Consider the following 17275-nt stretch of genomic DNA (forward strand, 5'->3'; position numbering starts at 1 on the left):
AACGGATAGGAGTGTTCTATTGCTTTTTAGCCAGCTCCTTGCTTGCCACATTGACACTGTCTCTCTCCTTGAGCTGAACTTCCTTGGCTCTTCTTCCAGAGATGCATTACACTATGACGCTGACATGACGGCCGCAACCCACGCGGTGACAAGCCGCCGCCACCCTTCTGCGAGGCCAGACTGCCCAGGTTAGAGACGAGTCATGAACGTCAATCAATACATGTCCTGCTTCAGGTGCGTTCAATCCAACGGAGGGCGTTAAGAAAGTGCCATCTGTATTTAAATGCAAAGGCAAATACAAAGGTTCCCCTGCCCCTCCCCTATAACCTTAAACAGACTGCTGGGGCAAGTGCTGTTAGTGAGCACCTATGAAGGCCGGCGTGGCACGCGAAGGCCGGCGTGACACATGAAGGCCGGCGTGGCACGCGAAGGCCGGCATGACACATGAAGGCCGGCATGACACATGAAGGCCGGCGTGGCACGCGAAGGCCGGCGTGGCACGCGAAGGCCGGCGTGGCATGTGAAGGCCGGCGTGACACGTGAAGGCCGGCGTGGCATGTGAAGGCCGGCGTGGCACGCGAATGCCGGCGTGACACATGAAGGCCGGCGTGACACATGAAGGCCGGCGTGACACATGAAGGCCGGCATGGCACGCGAAGGCCGGCGTGACACATGAAGGCCGGCGTGGCATGTGAAGGCCGGTGTGGCACGCGAAGGCCGGCGTGGCACGCGAAGGCCGGCGTGACACGCGAATGCCGGCGTGACACATGAAGGCCGGCATGGCACATGAAGGCCGGCGTGACACATGAAGGCCGGCGTGGCACGCGAAGGCCGGCGTGACACATGAAGGCAGGCGTGGCATGTGAAGGCCGGTGTGGCACGCGAAGGCCGGCGTGGCACGCGAAGGCCGGCGTGACACGCGAAGGCCGGCGTGGCACGCGAAGACCGGCGTGACACATGAAAGGGGTGGTGTGTCTTGCACCACACTGGGCCACCTTCGTATCCCCAGGGTTGATTTGTACACACCACACCAAGTTGCTCATTTACGGCAGAGTCGACCTTGGGGAGGCCCCGGACCGGATCAGAAATGCGTCACCGATGTTGGCCGTGAGCAGGAATTGAACTCGGGCCAGTGGGTTTGTAACCCAGTGCACAAACCACTACGCTCCCGCTCCCTGCTATTTATATGCAATTCTCGCATCACATGCAGCTGCTCTGTAATGGTTACGTGCATTTTTACGTGTTCATTTGTGTCTGACATAAGGCCAGGATCCAGAAATGTTTTATACGCACATAGCCCTGTTGGGTATATTCCATTCAGCCCATATAGCCGTAAGTACGTGCATTTATCGGATACAGTTTTTGTGTGTGCGTCCAAGGAAGGGAACCAGAGCTTTGGTACAGTGATGCGTGTCTTTGTTTGGGCGCCTGTGTGGAGCTATTCAAAATCAACGCAGTTAGCGGCACGGTGTGCTGTCATTGACGTCTTCCTTTTAATTTCCTTGCAAAAAAAACCTGCTTGACTTCCAACATTTAACTAGTGGAATGTGACTCAAAGGTCTATCCTCTTCCTCGGCGTGTGGAGTGTCTATTTTGCCCAAGGTAGTTTATTTGAAGTGTAAGAAACGGACATGAAATTGGTTTTCAATATAAAACGCATGAACAAAGGAGTGCTGTATGGCGTTTTCATTGTTCAAGTGCTCTTTTCATTGACTGTAAAATAGATATATTTTTTTGTTATGTACCCTCAACGGGCACACCCCCCCCCCCCGCCCCACAGGCAAAAAAAACCACGGCACCTGAGACGCTCCGTGGATCAGTGCGGCTCTTGGGCGTTTGCAAACACGGACCAACCGAGAGGCAGTTCAAGAACCCGTCCTTAATCTACGAGAATCACGGTGTCAGCAGCAACATTGTGCCATCTCTTTGGAGGGTGGGTGACGCCATCCGTGGCTCCCCCTAAAAAAATCCCCCCAAAACCTTAAAACCGGCCTCTTTTTTTGCACCGTGAGCCCCCCTCGGCACTTTGCTGAGGGGCATGTCTCTGCAGAGCGTCGGGGCGATTGGGTGCAAAGTGCTGCTCGTGACCATTGATGCGCTCCCCATTCAGCGCTGGTCTGAATCCGCCCCTTGTTAAAGTCATGCCCTTGAGTGTGCATGGCAGGGGAAACTGGGGGGGGGAGGGCTCAAGCAGAACATAATGCAACACATTCAAACCCGCTCCTCACAGAGGACTCCTAATTAGAACCAGAATACGAGCCACTGGTACTCAGCGATACAAGCATGTAGGGCATGAGGGGGTAGGGGAGCGGTGGTGGGTGTGTTTGTGGGTCTTACCCCCTTCCCTCCACGTTGTTATGGAAGAGGAATACCCAGGGGGCATGTTATGACCCCCTTTTTCTGTGAAAGACTACAGTTTATTGAAGAATAATTATAAAAACTGATTTATGTGGGGGGGGGATCAAAAATCCCCAAAATAAATGCGGCCACAATTGTTTCCTTTTATAACAGGACTATTGATCCCCACCGCTCTAATTTACACACGACTCTCCACATGCGTGCACGACGGCTGCCGGCACTGGAAACTTTGCGCGAAAAAAAAAGTTATGATTTATGTGAAGTCACTTTCGATTCGTGTCCTCTGCTTTAAAACACCTGGTTAGCATTACGGTTTGGAAAAAGTGCATTCATTAGGGTTATAACAATGCAAAAAATAAAAGGGACTGCTCTTTTTCTTTTTTTACTGCGCCAAGGTGTGGAGCCGGTGGCGCAGCGTTTAACGCGCTGCGCCACCGGCTATGAAACTATGAAACACCGCCATGAAACGATGAAACATCACAATGAAACTATGAAACACCACCATGAAACTATGAAACACCGCCATGAAACTATGAAACACCGCCATGAAACTATGAAACACCGCCATGAAACTATGAAACACCACCATGAAACTATGAAACACCACAATGAAACTATGAAACACCGCGATGAAACTATGAAACACCGCCATGAAACTATGAAACACCACCATGAAACTATGAAACACCACCATGAAACTATGAAACACCACAATGAAACTATGAAACACCGCGATGAAACTATGAAACACCGCCATGAAACTATGAAACACCACCATGAAACTATGAAACACCACAATGAAACTATGAAACACCACAATGAAACTATGAAACACCACAATTAAACTATGAAACACCACCATGAAACTATGAAACACCACCATGAAACTATGAAACACCACCATGAAACTATGAAACACCGCCATGAAACTATGAAACACCACCATGAAACTCAGCGCACCGTGTTCTCTTGCTGGTTACATCACTGGCGAGCCATATCAAACCCGGTCTTGGTCTTCCCCTCCACTTCTTTACCAACCGCCGCTAACCATCATGGTGAAGCATGGTAGAAAAAAAAAATCTACGTGATCGACATTACGTGGGGAGACTTAAATACATCATTGGTGGCTCAAAGAACGGACGGAATTAATTTATTTTTGCTCAGTCCTATAGCCCATGACCAGGTCACCTGGAATGCATTGCAATCCTTCCCCCCGCACCTCCGATTCCTTGTCCCACACCTCCGATTAGCGCGGTTGGCTACATGCAACGTGAAAGAAGTTCAAGATACACACATACAATATCACCAGATCTCAGAAGCTAAGCAGGGTTGAGTCCGGTAAGTATTTAGCTGATCAACCGCCATGGACAAGTTATAGGCTGAAGTGCTATGCTGTGGGCAAAATCCATTGTTGTACTGTACTCATATGCTCCCACATCTATGCCCCTCATCTCCATTAGTGTAGAGAAGTATGGTCAAATAATGCCCCACGACCGACAATGGCGTGGAGAAGCCCTCGCCAAGCAGTGCGTTCACAAAACAGCTTCACACGCAAATAAATACCCGTACGTCCGTCCAGCCTACACGACTTTTAAATGTATTTCATGAATATGCTCGCACAGAAACGCACTGACAATACGAAAAAAAATATGTCTTCTGCCTTAGTTTTTCTTGTGCATTGGTGAGAATTACATTCAAGTCCTAATGTAATTTCCCTGTGGGTCTACAGACTTGGGAGCCAGTTGTGTTTAGTCTTGAGCAGTGGCGCAGCCGCTGTGGTTGGCATGGGTTGTCCGGACAACCCCCAACATCTTTAGATATGGACAAGAGACACCCACAACATTTTGGACAGAAATCATATAATTTTTTAGTCGTTTTCTCGACAAGGCGACATAAATGTTGATTATGCTTCCGACGCAACATGTAATTACTCAAGCAGTAGGACCAGGACTCAGTGCAGTAGTGGGGAGGCCTTCGCAGAACCTTCTCGTAATCGACAAACTAACCACTGGGAACCATTCACGAGTGGGACACCACTCCCCTAACTTCTGCAGTGTGGCCGTGTCCCGGCTATACTATTTAAGAAATACATTTCTAACACCCAACGCTCCCCAGCCGTGGTGAAGAGCTGCCGCCTATGTTTGTTTGTGAGCCAGGTGTGAAAGACTGATAAATACTATATGGGGAGGCATTTCCCCAAATGGGGTTTGTGTGCGCTGTGTGCTGCATTGGCAGGGTCAGATCTCTTTAGAATACTGTACTTGAAAATCCATTTCTCTCTCCGCTTGTGGCATGTTACATTTTTTATTTAGAGAGTTTTTTTTTGCATTTACTTATATACTCTGTTTAAAGAGTGCACATTACTTTTTCAGTGCACATACAGTAACCTAAATGCACATTTCCTCCATATGACAGCAACGTCGAATGGTAGCTTGTAGGTTTCTTTGATAATAAAGAACAGGTCTTTCATACACCTAAAGTATTTTTTATTTTTATACGGCGTTCGAGTTAATCGGCAACGTTCATGCGATCATTTTGGGATTTGGTGACCGAGGCGATCAATGGTTTCAGAAGTTGCCTCATTGTAAATATCTGATATTGCTGTGAACGATCGAAGTGGACAGTGTGGCTACTATTTAGCGCATGGTTTGAGATATAGACTCACACAGTTGTTCGTAGGACTCACATCGACACCATAGACTCACACAAAAGACCCATAGGCGAATGATCGGGGCGGGCAATGGTGTTGCTATGTGGTCCATGGTTTGAAATTGTGACCTTAGTGCTACTGGGGGCTCTTATTAATTATCTATCAGTGTAGGAGATAAAATAATTCACAGCCTTTTGTCAGTCCACTTGTGGATGAAGGCCTCTCTATCCCGTGTCACCCTTGGGGTTTGTTTCACCACACTCGCCCAACTTTGGTCAGTGCAGGTTGCTGAATGTGGCGCCTACGGCCAAATCAGATATTGCTCGCCACTAATGTCAGACGTTACCAACGTGGCCACAGTAGAATTACGTGTTGTGCTTCCCGTACCAATGTTTAACATATTATACCCACTAATGTGAATGTATGTATGTTGAACTTCTTTCGCATCGTACGTAGCCACTCGTGCTGCATGGAGGTACGCGGGAAGGACAACAAACGAAACACAAAAAGCAGTTCTCAAGAAATGCCTTTTCAATCTAGACCGCATACTCATTCAGAGTGTTGGCCACCCCGAATCCAGGATCGCATTCTCATAATCCAAGGAAATGGAGTTGGGATGTGGTGCCCGTGCAATATTTAGAGTTCCACGATGCTCTCTCTCCTGTGGAAGTCCAGGGGCATTGTTTACGCATTAAATGCGAACGTCGCACGTGATGGTGAACCTGCATGCACGCACGCACGCACGCAGTTTGACATTTGACAAAAACAAAAAGCTCAACTTTGACTTTTGACCCTGCATCTGGCGGTGCAGTTTTCCCGCTTCTGCAAAATGGGAAATATCTGGTCACAGCATAGGGTCTTTTTATTTGCGAGACACCGCATCAACAATCTAAGTGTGTGACTCGTCCGAGGTCCACGGTCTCTCTCGGCGACAGTCGCTGCGTAAAGGCCGCACGGAGGCGGCGCTCCCACGCTTTGTGTTTGGCGGCGCTAATGAGGAAACGTAACGTAATAGGGTCTTGCTTTAAAGCTTTCGTGACTGCAGGGATTCATCTTCTTGGTTCTTTCGGTAAAGTCACATAGAAGGGAAATAATAAAATAATAAAAATAAAACATAATAAAATACAATTCTCACGACGTTTCGGCCACAACGCAAGCAGCCGCCCTCAGGTGAAGAACAGGTCTGTCGGAATGACGCTGTCTTCCCGACAGACCTGTTCTTCACCTGACGCTGTCTTCCCGACAGACCTGTTCTTTACCCGAGGACGGCTGCTTGCGTTGTGGCCGAAACGTCGTGATAATTATTTTATTATGTTTTATTTGTATTATTTTATTATTTCCCTTCAACGTGACTTTACCGAAAGAACCAAGAAGAGGGGTTTGCTGTCTTGGCGGCGGATCAGATGCAGAACGAATGCTGTTGTTAGACCTCCCCGTCCTTTGCAATGGCAGATGGAAAAAAATCACCTGGCCTCCACAGTGAGCGCCCGTAATGCAGAACGCACGGAGTGAGCTCTCCCTTGCCTGGGGAATGATTCCAGCACACGCAGGGCAGACATTCTACACACACACACAAAAACCGAAGATCAACTGGATTCCATCAGAGGTTAATTATTTGGCGGCGCTCTGTTATTATAAATCATTCTGAGGAAGATATTTTAAAACGCACATTAAATCAAGCTTCTGCATTAGTGTCATGTTCAGATTCATGTACCTCAGCGCAGTATACGAACGTAATGTCTGCAGAGGTATGCCCATGCCTCGCTCTCGGTCTCCGATAGATGTCTGCTCATGGACTGTTTTTCATTGATCCTGCGCTGCTTGCTAATCCATAGAATTGCCTTTTGTGCAGTCATTTCTTCTGGCTTATTGTGGCCTACATTTAATTTGTTTCCCTCTGGTCCAAACTGCCCATTTGGGCATCAAGCATAGTTCAAGACAAATATCCCCCGTGTAGCCTTGACAGACTGTAGGAGCAAGTGCTGTTAGCGAGCACCTATGAAGGCCGGCAAGGCACACAGGGGATGGGTGGCCAGCACCACGCCCGGCCGCCTTTGTCTCCCTAGTGGCGATGTTTACACACCACACCGGGTATTCATTTGAGGCCCAGGACCGCTTCAGATAATCGTAAATGGTGCTGGCTGTGAGCAGGAATCGAACCCAGGTCGCCAGATTTGCAGTGCGGTGAGCTAACTGCTACACTACCGCTCCCCACACACATGCCTCCTCATCGGCGGTGGAACCCTTTTTACAAGTTGGGGGCGTTAATTGACATCGCAACGCTGTTGAGGGGAGGGTGAGCGCTACTCTAAGTTGCAAACAACCGGGACATACCACAGCAAGAAGAAAAAGAACTCGCGATGCCAGCCGAGGAGGTGAACCACATGTAAATCCTTCGTCTCGAGCAGTGTATTGTTATTATTGTTGTTGTGCAGCTGACAGAAACTGCTACTTTTAATGTCCTGGTACGACTCGCAGAGTTCCCAGGGCAGCACCTAACTAAACAAACAAAGAGAAAACAATCCCCGGAATACCAGGACAGATGACACCACTAATGAGTGGTGGGCGGCAGTAGTGGCCAAGAGACGGGGAGCTAAGGTAACGCCAAAGATCGTGAGTAGGGAAAATACATCGGTGGTCTTGGATGTGGGGCGCTGTGGGTGATTAGATAGGACACGGGGCGGCTGAATTGAATTTGGCAAACATCACGGCTCTGAAATCTTGCTTGAGCAATGCTGTTTGCAACTTCGGGGTTCTACAATACGCATCATCTACTTGCCATCATCATCACCATCGGTCATGATCCACTCAAGCTCGTACATCTTATGGAGCAGCCTTTCTCAATGCACCTTCCTGTAAACCGCAGAGATACCTGGCCAGCTGCGTCGTCACTATACCTAACCCTGGCCTTGAGCATGCATCCATCACTGGGTCAGACAGTAAGCTCTTTTTTTCTTTTGCTACTCTTGTGCAATAGGGCCTCTCAAAATTGTGCCGATGCCAAATGAGGTGTCGGTTCAGCAATTCCCTGCACTCCTGCGCTGTGTTCTAATGGCTACAGACAACAGCGTCAAGGTTGTCATCCTCCACTGCACAGCAGATCCTTCAGCAGCTTCCACCGTGAATTGAACTTCCTTCATTTCGATGGCGCGATGCGGCATTCTTCAAGAAACCCCAGAGGTGCCAGGCGAATTGCGGCGGTATGGCATCCGGGCGCACTTGAGCCACAAAGCCACTCTGATCGTGGGGATGCAGCATTCAAATCGTATCCTCTTTTGTGTGCGTGTGTGTGTGTGTGTGCGTGGGGAGGTGGTGGTGTGGAGGGTGGGGGTTCTTTTGTGAATTACAGTCGATGACACCTTCATATGGAATTTTGTCCCCGGTGTGTGCGCGCGGGGAAGTGGGCACGCACCGCATGATTGACACCGTCTGTGTGCCCGTATGCCCCTTGGGGGGTGGGCTGTGAAAATGTTGCTGTCAATTTTAGACCTCTCGCTTCATCTCGGCCGCAATTTCTAAAGCAGTGCCACTTGGTTTAAAAAAAAAATGAGTCCCTACACTTTGCGTACGTACGTGTGTCTGCGTGTGTGCGCTCTTGTACATTTTCAGCAGTGCCCATATGTACACCATGTGTGTGACGTGTACATTGGATTACATGTAGACCTCTTTATCAATCCACTGCTGGATGACGGCCTCTTCATGCCACTATTCCACTCCTGATCCCCCCCCCCCCCCGCGTCTGGGTGGTCTAGGGGGGTAGGGCCAGGAGAGGGCGGTGGACTGGTCCAGATTTCTTTGCTTCCATGACCCATTGTTGGTCGCTAGGTTAATCTTAACAATTAGCAATTCCCCTGAGGGTCACAGAACGTGATGCAGAGAGAGATCTTGGGGCGGGCGCCACCACCTGCCTTCTCCTGCCCACTAGCCATGAGCCTCATCGTCGTCTCTGCATCTCAGAGCGAGCGTGCACGGGGAGAGGGGTGTTGGGAAGGGAGGGTTGACCGGCGCAGATATCTCCTTGGTTCTTTCGGTAAAGTCACGTAGAATGGAAATAATAAAATAATAAAAATAAAACATAATAAAATAATTCTCACGACGTTTCGGCCACAACGCAAGCAGCCGTCCTCAGGTGGAGAACAGGTCTGTCGAGAAGACAGAGTCTGAATGACACACTCCAGGCTTGGAGCGTATATTTAAGCTGTGATGGAGGGGGGAAGAGCGCCTTGACAAAATAATTTGCATATCAAGAGGAATTTAGCATATTTATGGGAAATGCAGATATGCGATTAGTACTACTTGTGAAATGCGTAGGAGGTTTGGCGGGGGGTTTAAAGTCATATTGTGCAGATATCGTTTGCCGGTAACCGGTGATGAAACTCAACAAAAAGATATTAACTACACATATTTGTACCATCTTATTTGACAGGTACTATTCTACTTCACCGAGTGTTGACATCCCCAGCGTTTAACAGTGCTGCTTTCTTCTTTTATTTAGATTTTCAGCGATGTGCACCATTGTTCTCTTTTAGCCCCCCCCCACCGTTCCATTTCCTGGCTACCACATTCAGATAACCCCCCCCCCTCCCCCTTAACTTGTATTTAAGAGCTTGTCTCTTGGATTTTTCCTCACTTGATACAGTAAATTTAGCTGTGACAGTCCCACCTGATGACGGAGACTTGTGTTGCCTCCGAAACGTCGTGATTTATTCTTTTATTTCTATTATTTTTATAATTTATTTTTATTTTTTTACCTACGTGACTTTACCGAAAAAACCTAAGAGTATGAATCCTTGCAGTCACAAAAGCTTCAAATCTAGGATCAAACTCAAGTTGCCTTGTTCGTAGCGCCGTGCACAAACTGCTGCACCACCACTCTACTGCACGTCGAGTGTCTATACTGTGAAGAAAACAAATTCTTCCCCACACCCGTCTCTCCCTCTAAGTTTCTGCTTTCGCGTAAATGAAATCCCCCGTCTTCCCCGCTGTGATCGAATAACGAGGTCGCCTTGTGTTGTGTGCACAGAATTGAGATGCGTTCATTTTGGGACAAAGTTGCCTCTCGGGGTCCCCGAGGCTAAATAACCTTCACTCTGAGATGTTTGTTATATTTTGGCTATAATATCAATGCAATTGTTATTTTCATCTCGGTGGGGGTAACTTAAAACGTGGCTATTGACAGCCACGTAGGGTTTCTGTTATTGTTGTAAATGTTGGCATACAATTACTAGAGGGCCCAACAACAAATAAGGTATCAACGTCAAAGGTGCAGCCCTGCAATTGCTTGCTCATGCCACTGCTGGCAGAACAGCCTCTTTCTACCGCCAGTGGCGAGAGGGCCCCATTAGAGGCTCGCCCGGTCTAATCCAACACTGTGGAGGCAGTGAGGGTTGGTGAATCGCACCGATGTTGTGATACTCCATTCTCGTGGGCGTCGAGGTGCCATACCCTGGCTTGGCAGGAGAATGCGGTACAGCAAGCATGTGGTCTCCACCTGTTCCGACTGTGAGGGATAGAGGTTTCCCCCCTCGCATGGGCAGATTTTCCCTGGGAGCTCCAGTTTCCTCCGACATATAAACGTTCATTGGTCGATGACACCTTTACATAAAGAGGATGGCAGATCTTGGACAATTGTTGACACCAGCGCATCGCTTCGCTGCTTTTTGCTGCTTGTGGTTCCTCGTACGGTCTCTCTCTCTCTTCGAGAGCGCCCCCAACTTGCTATTGTGTCGCGTGCCTGTGTCCGTGCGCGTGCAGGCGTGGAGTACTGCCTGCGTGAGATCGGCGTGTGCGAGCCCATCCCCCAGAGGACCACGGGTGGAGTGTGCGACCCCATGATGGCGGGCGTCGTCTGCGACCCAGGGCAGCAGGTAATGGGCTGGCTCCTTCGTCAGCCGCCACGGACGCCGTGGTCTCTCGCCCCGTAGCCCCCACGTGCCTAACGGGGGTGGCGGGCTCTGGTGCTCGCCTACCCAAGTGCTAGCCAAGTTCACCCCCTGCTTAGCTTCTGGCATCGGACTAGATCGGATGCGTTCATGGTGATTTGGTCGCAGGGAATTTATCAGAAAAAAAGGCAGGTGGTTACACCGCTTTTGCCTGTTTAACTCCGCCATGTAAGCGAAAGGAGGTAAAAAATCACATTCTATACATTTTCATCCTTGACATTTCACTCCACAAGCTGGGAGCGTCTTCGGCAACCTTCGTGCCGAAAAACACGCGGTTCGCAACCACCCTAAAACACGCCGGAGCATTACGCAGCACCACCGGGGAAACCTACGCAGGTGGCGTTGAGTTCACGCCGTTGTTGTTTCCCTTCCTGGCCGGCCCGCAGCTGCAGCACAGCGGGTACACGCCGGACGTGAGGCTGGCCCGGATGAGCTACGGAGCCGACGTCGCGGCCTCGGACTCCGACACGGAGACGGAAGAGACGCTGCCCTACGAGCATGAGCCCCGGGGCGGGCGCGCCCGCGACGGGAAGCCGGACGGCAACCCCTACCCACCAAGCCGCGCCAACTCCGTCCTGACGCTTACCGACACGGAACACGAGAACAACAAGTCCGACACCGAGACAGGTACCCCGCACCGCCGTGGCAACACACGGTCGGGCAGTGCCCCCCCCCGCCCCCCCCCCCCCGGTGGTTGAATGGATTGCGACGATTTGGTTTGGAGGATCGCAAATCAATGATCAGAGTATTGTTTTTTGTTTGCATTTGACTGCAAGTATTGTGGTTAATGTAAGCATGATTCCTTGCAAAAGGTGTCAGTTTTGTTGCCAGAAAAAAGGGGAAAAACCCTATTAGTATATTTTGGTACTGGTTTTCCCCCTATTAGTATATTTTGGTACTGGCAAAGGAGGTCCCATGATGTAGCTGCTCACCCCGAGCTCTCATTACTCTGGTAGTGCGTTGTCTTTGAACTGTGCGCCTTTTGGCGTCATCTGGTCGAACACCATGAGACTAGGCTCTAAAGAAAGCTGTCTCTGGTGTGGACCAATCAGTTTCAAGGACAATGCATAAATTATCAGAGTATTGTTTTTGTTGCATTTGACTGCAAGTATTGTGGTTAATGTAAGCATGATTCCTTGCAAAAGGTGTCAGTTTTGTTGCCAGAAAAAAGGGGAAAACCCCTATCAGTCAATTCCAGGATTGGTTACTTTTTTGTTCAATATTGCCGTGAATGTAGTGCCGCCTCCCGTGGATGCAATGGGACACGCGAACAATCACCAACAACATGCACAGGTCTAAAGAGAACCGACGCTTACTCACGCAATTCAATCCAAGCATCGTGAGCGTCACAATCTGTGTATTCATAACGGTCACCCACGTGCTCCGAATGTAGGTAATTTCAACACCATTCTGGTGACCAGCACTCACAATTTTGGGGCACTGTTTCACCCGGCACTTTTAACTTTCACCCACGTGTGACCAGATGCTCGAGGGGTAGAAACTATCCGAGGCACAATCAGTGGCCCCAACTAAATCGTACATCACATTTAAGGGGGAGTGCAAACCGTTTGGATGACACGCCAAAAATCTTAATTAAACTATTTAAGGCCCACCGAGCTATATAGCTCTTCTTCAGAAGCGATCTGGACTCAAATTATAGCTCAACGAAGTGGATTATCATCAGGCGCAAATTTATAGCGGCCAAATACTGTGAACGCACGTTCATTCTAATTGTAGATGGAAAAGCCAGTAGATCCGGAGAAAAATCCACACAACCACAGGAAGAACATGCAAACTCCAAATATTCTGCAGGTGTCAGGGTTGGGATCGAACCCACGACCTCCTGTATACCAGGCTAGGAAGTTAACATCTCACCACCGCGGCGCCCTCATACTTTGAGAGAGGTGCTTGTCACTGGCACAGAATTAACCTCTGCACAGAAACCTTGCGAATGTGTCATTGATTGAAATGCGGAGAGGCATCTCAGAAGGACGGGTACGGCCTTGCGTATTGCGTGGAGTTTTAGACAGCGCGGGGGAGCAGGAATCCTGCCTGAATTACTCTCATGTAGGCTCAATGGCCACCTGTCTCGTTACGAAAATGATATTCACCTGCGATGGGTTTTTTTTTTTTACAAAGAGGTGTAAAGTCTGTTGCCGATTAATGTTTGTACAGGTTTTTTTCTTTTTAAACAGAGTGCGCATAAATATCTCTCATTCTCAAACCGCGAAGTAACCACGTTTCAGTAATAGCTCTTGAGGCAAACAGTCACCATGTTTCAGTAATAGCTCTTGAGGCAAACAGTCACCATGTTTTAGTCTGCGAAGAGACTTTCTCCAGTTTTTAAATGGAACTGATTCTGACGGTGAAATCTTGGGTCTGAAAAAAATATTTTAATGCATCGATTGACCTTGTTTTAGTCTCCGAAAAGACTTTCTCCAGTTTTTAAATGGAACTGATTCTGACGGTGGAATCTTGGGTCTGAAATTTGAACATAAGCTGTCATGAAAAAAGGAAAACCTTTCTTGTCCTCATACACTTTTATAACACCTTGCATACCGTTCCAACCCATCAAGATGAATTGAACAATTATGTAAGTGTAATAGGATTGCTTGCACCCTGAGTGCAACCTCAAGGTATGCAGACACTTACTGCGGAGCTGGCTTTGTGAGGTGTATGCAATTTGGCAGTCTTCTTCAAAGCTGTCAGTGGCATTATAAAATATTATAGGCAATCTGACCCATACGCATAAATGCCTTGAGCCCTAAAATATTAGAGGTGGTGTGCACAGGGCTTTTCCTGCCATTGCCTCGCTCGCGTAGCCAACCTTTAGCGATGCCACGCTCACACGCGTGTGCCACCCCGGCTGCCTTTATATTTCTCGAGATGGTATTTGTATTCCACACCAGACACTCAATTCATGATGAGTTCACCTAGGGGAGGTCCGGGGAGAGGCTCGCATACCATGGACGCAACCCTTGGGTGGGGATCGAACTCCAAGCAGCAGGTCCTGAGAAGGGCGATGTGTGGCACCACTGCATGTCGGAGTACATGTACACAACAACGACAACAGGAGTTGCCATTCACCCCACTCAGTGGTGGCGATGGTGCCGCAGTGCTAGTGCCAGGCTGGGTGCGCTCTGAGGCCAAGTGAATGGGGTGGAAGGCTATAAATGCACACGCACGTGCAAACACTAGAATATGCAAAGACAAGTGCTGTTGGCGAACACCTATGAAGGCTGGCACGGCACACTAGGGGATAAGTTGTCAGCACCACGTCTGGCCGCCTTTGTCTCCCCAGTGGCGATGTTTTCACACCTCACCAGGTTACTGATTTCAGGGGGAGCCCAGGACTGGTTCAGATAATTCTCACCAGTGTTCGCAGTGAGCGGGAATTGAACTCGGGTCACCGAGTTCATAGAGCAACGCGCTAACCACTACACTTGCACTCCACATGCACACACGCGCTCACACGCACACCTGCATAAACTCACTGGGACAGTCAATATTAGTAAGCATTAAGTTAATATTAGCCTTTCGTATGGATGTAGAGTGGATGCAGCAATGCAGCGGCACACCCCATCCTTGTTTTGCCATTGACCTACAGCCTATAGAGTGCTCTTACATTGCCGTGGCGTGCGAATATTAACGACGGCAAACAAAGAGTTCACGGTGAAGTTACTGTGGTGCATCGTCCACCTTTGTTTCCCGTGACGGAAACAAATGGGCGCAAGACGCAGTGCTCCAAGGGTGGTTGCCTTCCAATTACGTAAGATGCAGCAGCTCGCACGAGGTCCCGAGCATCACCGTTGCCAGTGCCAACAGCGCGCGCGTGTGCCACCCCGAACAACGGTGCGGTAGGGCGCGTAGCGCTCGGAGTTACGTGCGTTTGGGAACGGCAGAGAGTAGTGGAGTGCACCAAGATGCATTGTTGCCCTGTACTGCTGCTATGCTCCCTCCTTCCCCGACCAGCATCGTTACGAACTCGACACGGACCAGCACGATGATGTACGGTCAAGTCACCTTATTGACAAACTTTGCACGGTGGGGGCGGGAAGGGGGGGTGGACAACTGATCTAGCAGTGGGTTTTGCGTGCAGATTGTACAGCTGAATAAAGCATGTTATTCAATTCTAGATTTGAAGCTTTCGTGACTGCAAGGATTCATATTCTTAGGTTTTTTCGGTAAAGTCACGTAGGTAAAAATTTAAAATTTTAATTAAGGAAACGTCGTGATTTTTATTTTATTTTTACTTTATTTTACTTTCATTAATTGTAATTTTTTACCTACGTGACTTTACCGAAAAAACCTAAGAACATGCTATCCAAATGAAGGCAAGCTGACCGGCACATTGTGAGAGACACAGAATCGCGGACCTAGGCTGCGTCTCTTGAATCACTCCGCAGGCACACGCCGCACACACACACGTGAGTGAGAGCGGGGATGCCGCGCCTGACGTATAATTGCCGGACCCCCTTGAGGTGCGGCGGAGGCTCTGTTGGTTAGCAGAAACCTCTTTGTAAACATGAGGATGTTGCGCGGCTAAGTGACCCTAACAGCCTCTGGTATTGCTGCGCAATATCTGGGCGAAAATTAAAGCAAAATGAGCAAATAAATAAATAAGCTGCTGGTTATTAATGTGACATCGTAGCCTATGGCAGCCTGCACCAAGCTTAGGTGTAAACTCGCTGTCCGTAGACTTCATAAAGTAAGCGTTTGATTATTAAAGCGTTGCATTGGGTATTCGTGTGGGCAATAAAGGTAACGGTGTAATCCCTGCAATTGCTCGCTCACATCACTGCTGGGAGAAGGGCCTCCACGAGACAGAGCTGTAGTGTAGGGCATGAGGTCTTCTCTTCCATTCTGGCCAGACGTCATTGGATCACGTGGAAGAAAAATCCACACTTCACCTCACGGTACACAACTTTCCCTTCTGACCGACTGTGATGTACCAATTTACACTGATTATATTGGAGAGAGGCCTGGGGGAGTTTCGAAATTTGTCCCGTGTCAACTGGCACGCCGGGAGACGGAATCGAACTGGCGACCTTCACATTCAAAGTCGAAGTGTGCTCACCATTACAATGCGGCAGCGTTCCATCGGTTTTGGGAGTCTGGGGTAGCACACTGAGATCCATTAAATAGCACCAGTGCCACTTAGCGGTTGTCTCCTAGAAATATTAATGTGATGCACATGCTTTGTTACGTAGATGTTGAATGCCACCATCTCTGTGGTCGGTATTGCCCCATGTAGGTTTGCCGCTGGAAGGTCGCGTGTGTTTCTATTGCGGAATAAATAGCGCGGCAACTTACATTTCACTTCCTACGTGAGGGAGACGCGTTCATTCGTTTGAAAACCCCGCAACATTTTCGACACAATATTTTAAGCATAATCGAGAAGTTAACACCATAATATTGCCATGGTGGATTTGTACAAAGCCGGTATTCCAGTGTCTATTTAGAAAATTTCAACACAGCCAAGCTGTACCTGCAAAAGGAATTGTTCACAATTTCAAATTGAAATGCGCAGATGATCAGGGAGGCAGGCAGAGATCAATTCTGAATCTTAATTGTGCCAACAATGAAAACCTTGCATTTGTCAAAAATGTTAATGCTGACACCACTCAGCTCTACGAACACCGGCATCATTCATCTGTGGCATGTACAAGTCTAAAGGGTGGCACAGTGGTAACGCTCGTGCCTCAGCAAGCAGGCCAGGGTTCGAATCCTGACTGGGGCAACTTCCTGTGTGCAGTGTGTATGTTGTGTTCCCCTGCTCTGCATGGGCACAGATAAAACAAGGCACGTACAATGAAACTAATATTGGCCAAACACCCTAATACTAAACATTACCGTACCGACAATTTACTCGATTGTGGTTGCACATAGCGACATCATCATCATCATCATCCCCTACTGAGAGAACTTGGCAAGGCCCTCATGACAAGTCTCTATTCTCAGCGAGGCTTTCCTGGGTAGACAGGCGAAATAAAAAAAAAATGTACGCAATAAAATCAAGCTGCCTCCGAACATTTTTTTAACTATTCGGCGCTACGCCCTGCAGGCCCGACCAATAAACATCGTGATGTTTAATTCCACCGGAGCCTCGTGACTATCCCGTACACTTCCAAGGGGCCTGGTCTCGGCATCCAGATGAGATGATGCCCTCTGCTGTTGAATTTGACTCTGTGTGGTGTAACTGGGGGAAGGGCGGCGCAAGGGGGGGTTCATTTGCTGCTGAATAATCCCAAGCCAAGTGTAAGGTTACCAACCAACATGACTCCGGCGAGTGGTTCCACTTGATTGATGATCTTGAGTGCCAAGT

The 17275-nt window shown here is 48.8% G+C and overlaps 1 protein-coding gene across 3 annotated transcripts in view; it reads left to right on the plus strand.

Moving 5' to 3' along the window:
• LOC144732291 (teneurin-3-like) overlaps positions 1 to 17275 on the plus strand; it is a 417468-nt gene that overhangs the window by 149334 nt on the left and 250859 nt on the right. For all 3 annotated transcript variants that reach the window (XM_078613736.1, XM_078613738.1, XM_078613737.1), the window contains exons 5-6: positions 10763 to 10875; positions 11337 to 11577. In XM_078613736.1, coding sequence (XP_078469862.1) covers positions 10763 to 10875; positions 11337 to 11577 — 354 coding nt within the window. The remainder of the gene's footprint in view (positions 1 to 10762; positions 10876 to 11336; positions 11578 to 17275) is intronic.

This window comes from Lampetra planeri, chromosome 42, assembly GCF_965212315.1.
Source record: "Lampetra planeri chromosome 42, kcLamPlan1.2.h2, whole genome shotgun sequence".
Classification (NCBI taxonomy): domain Eukaryota; kingdom Metazoa; phylum Chordata; class Hyperoartia; order Petromyzontiformes; family Petromyzontidae; genus Lampetra; species Lampetra planeri.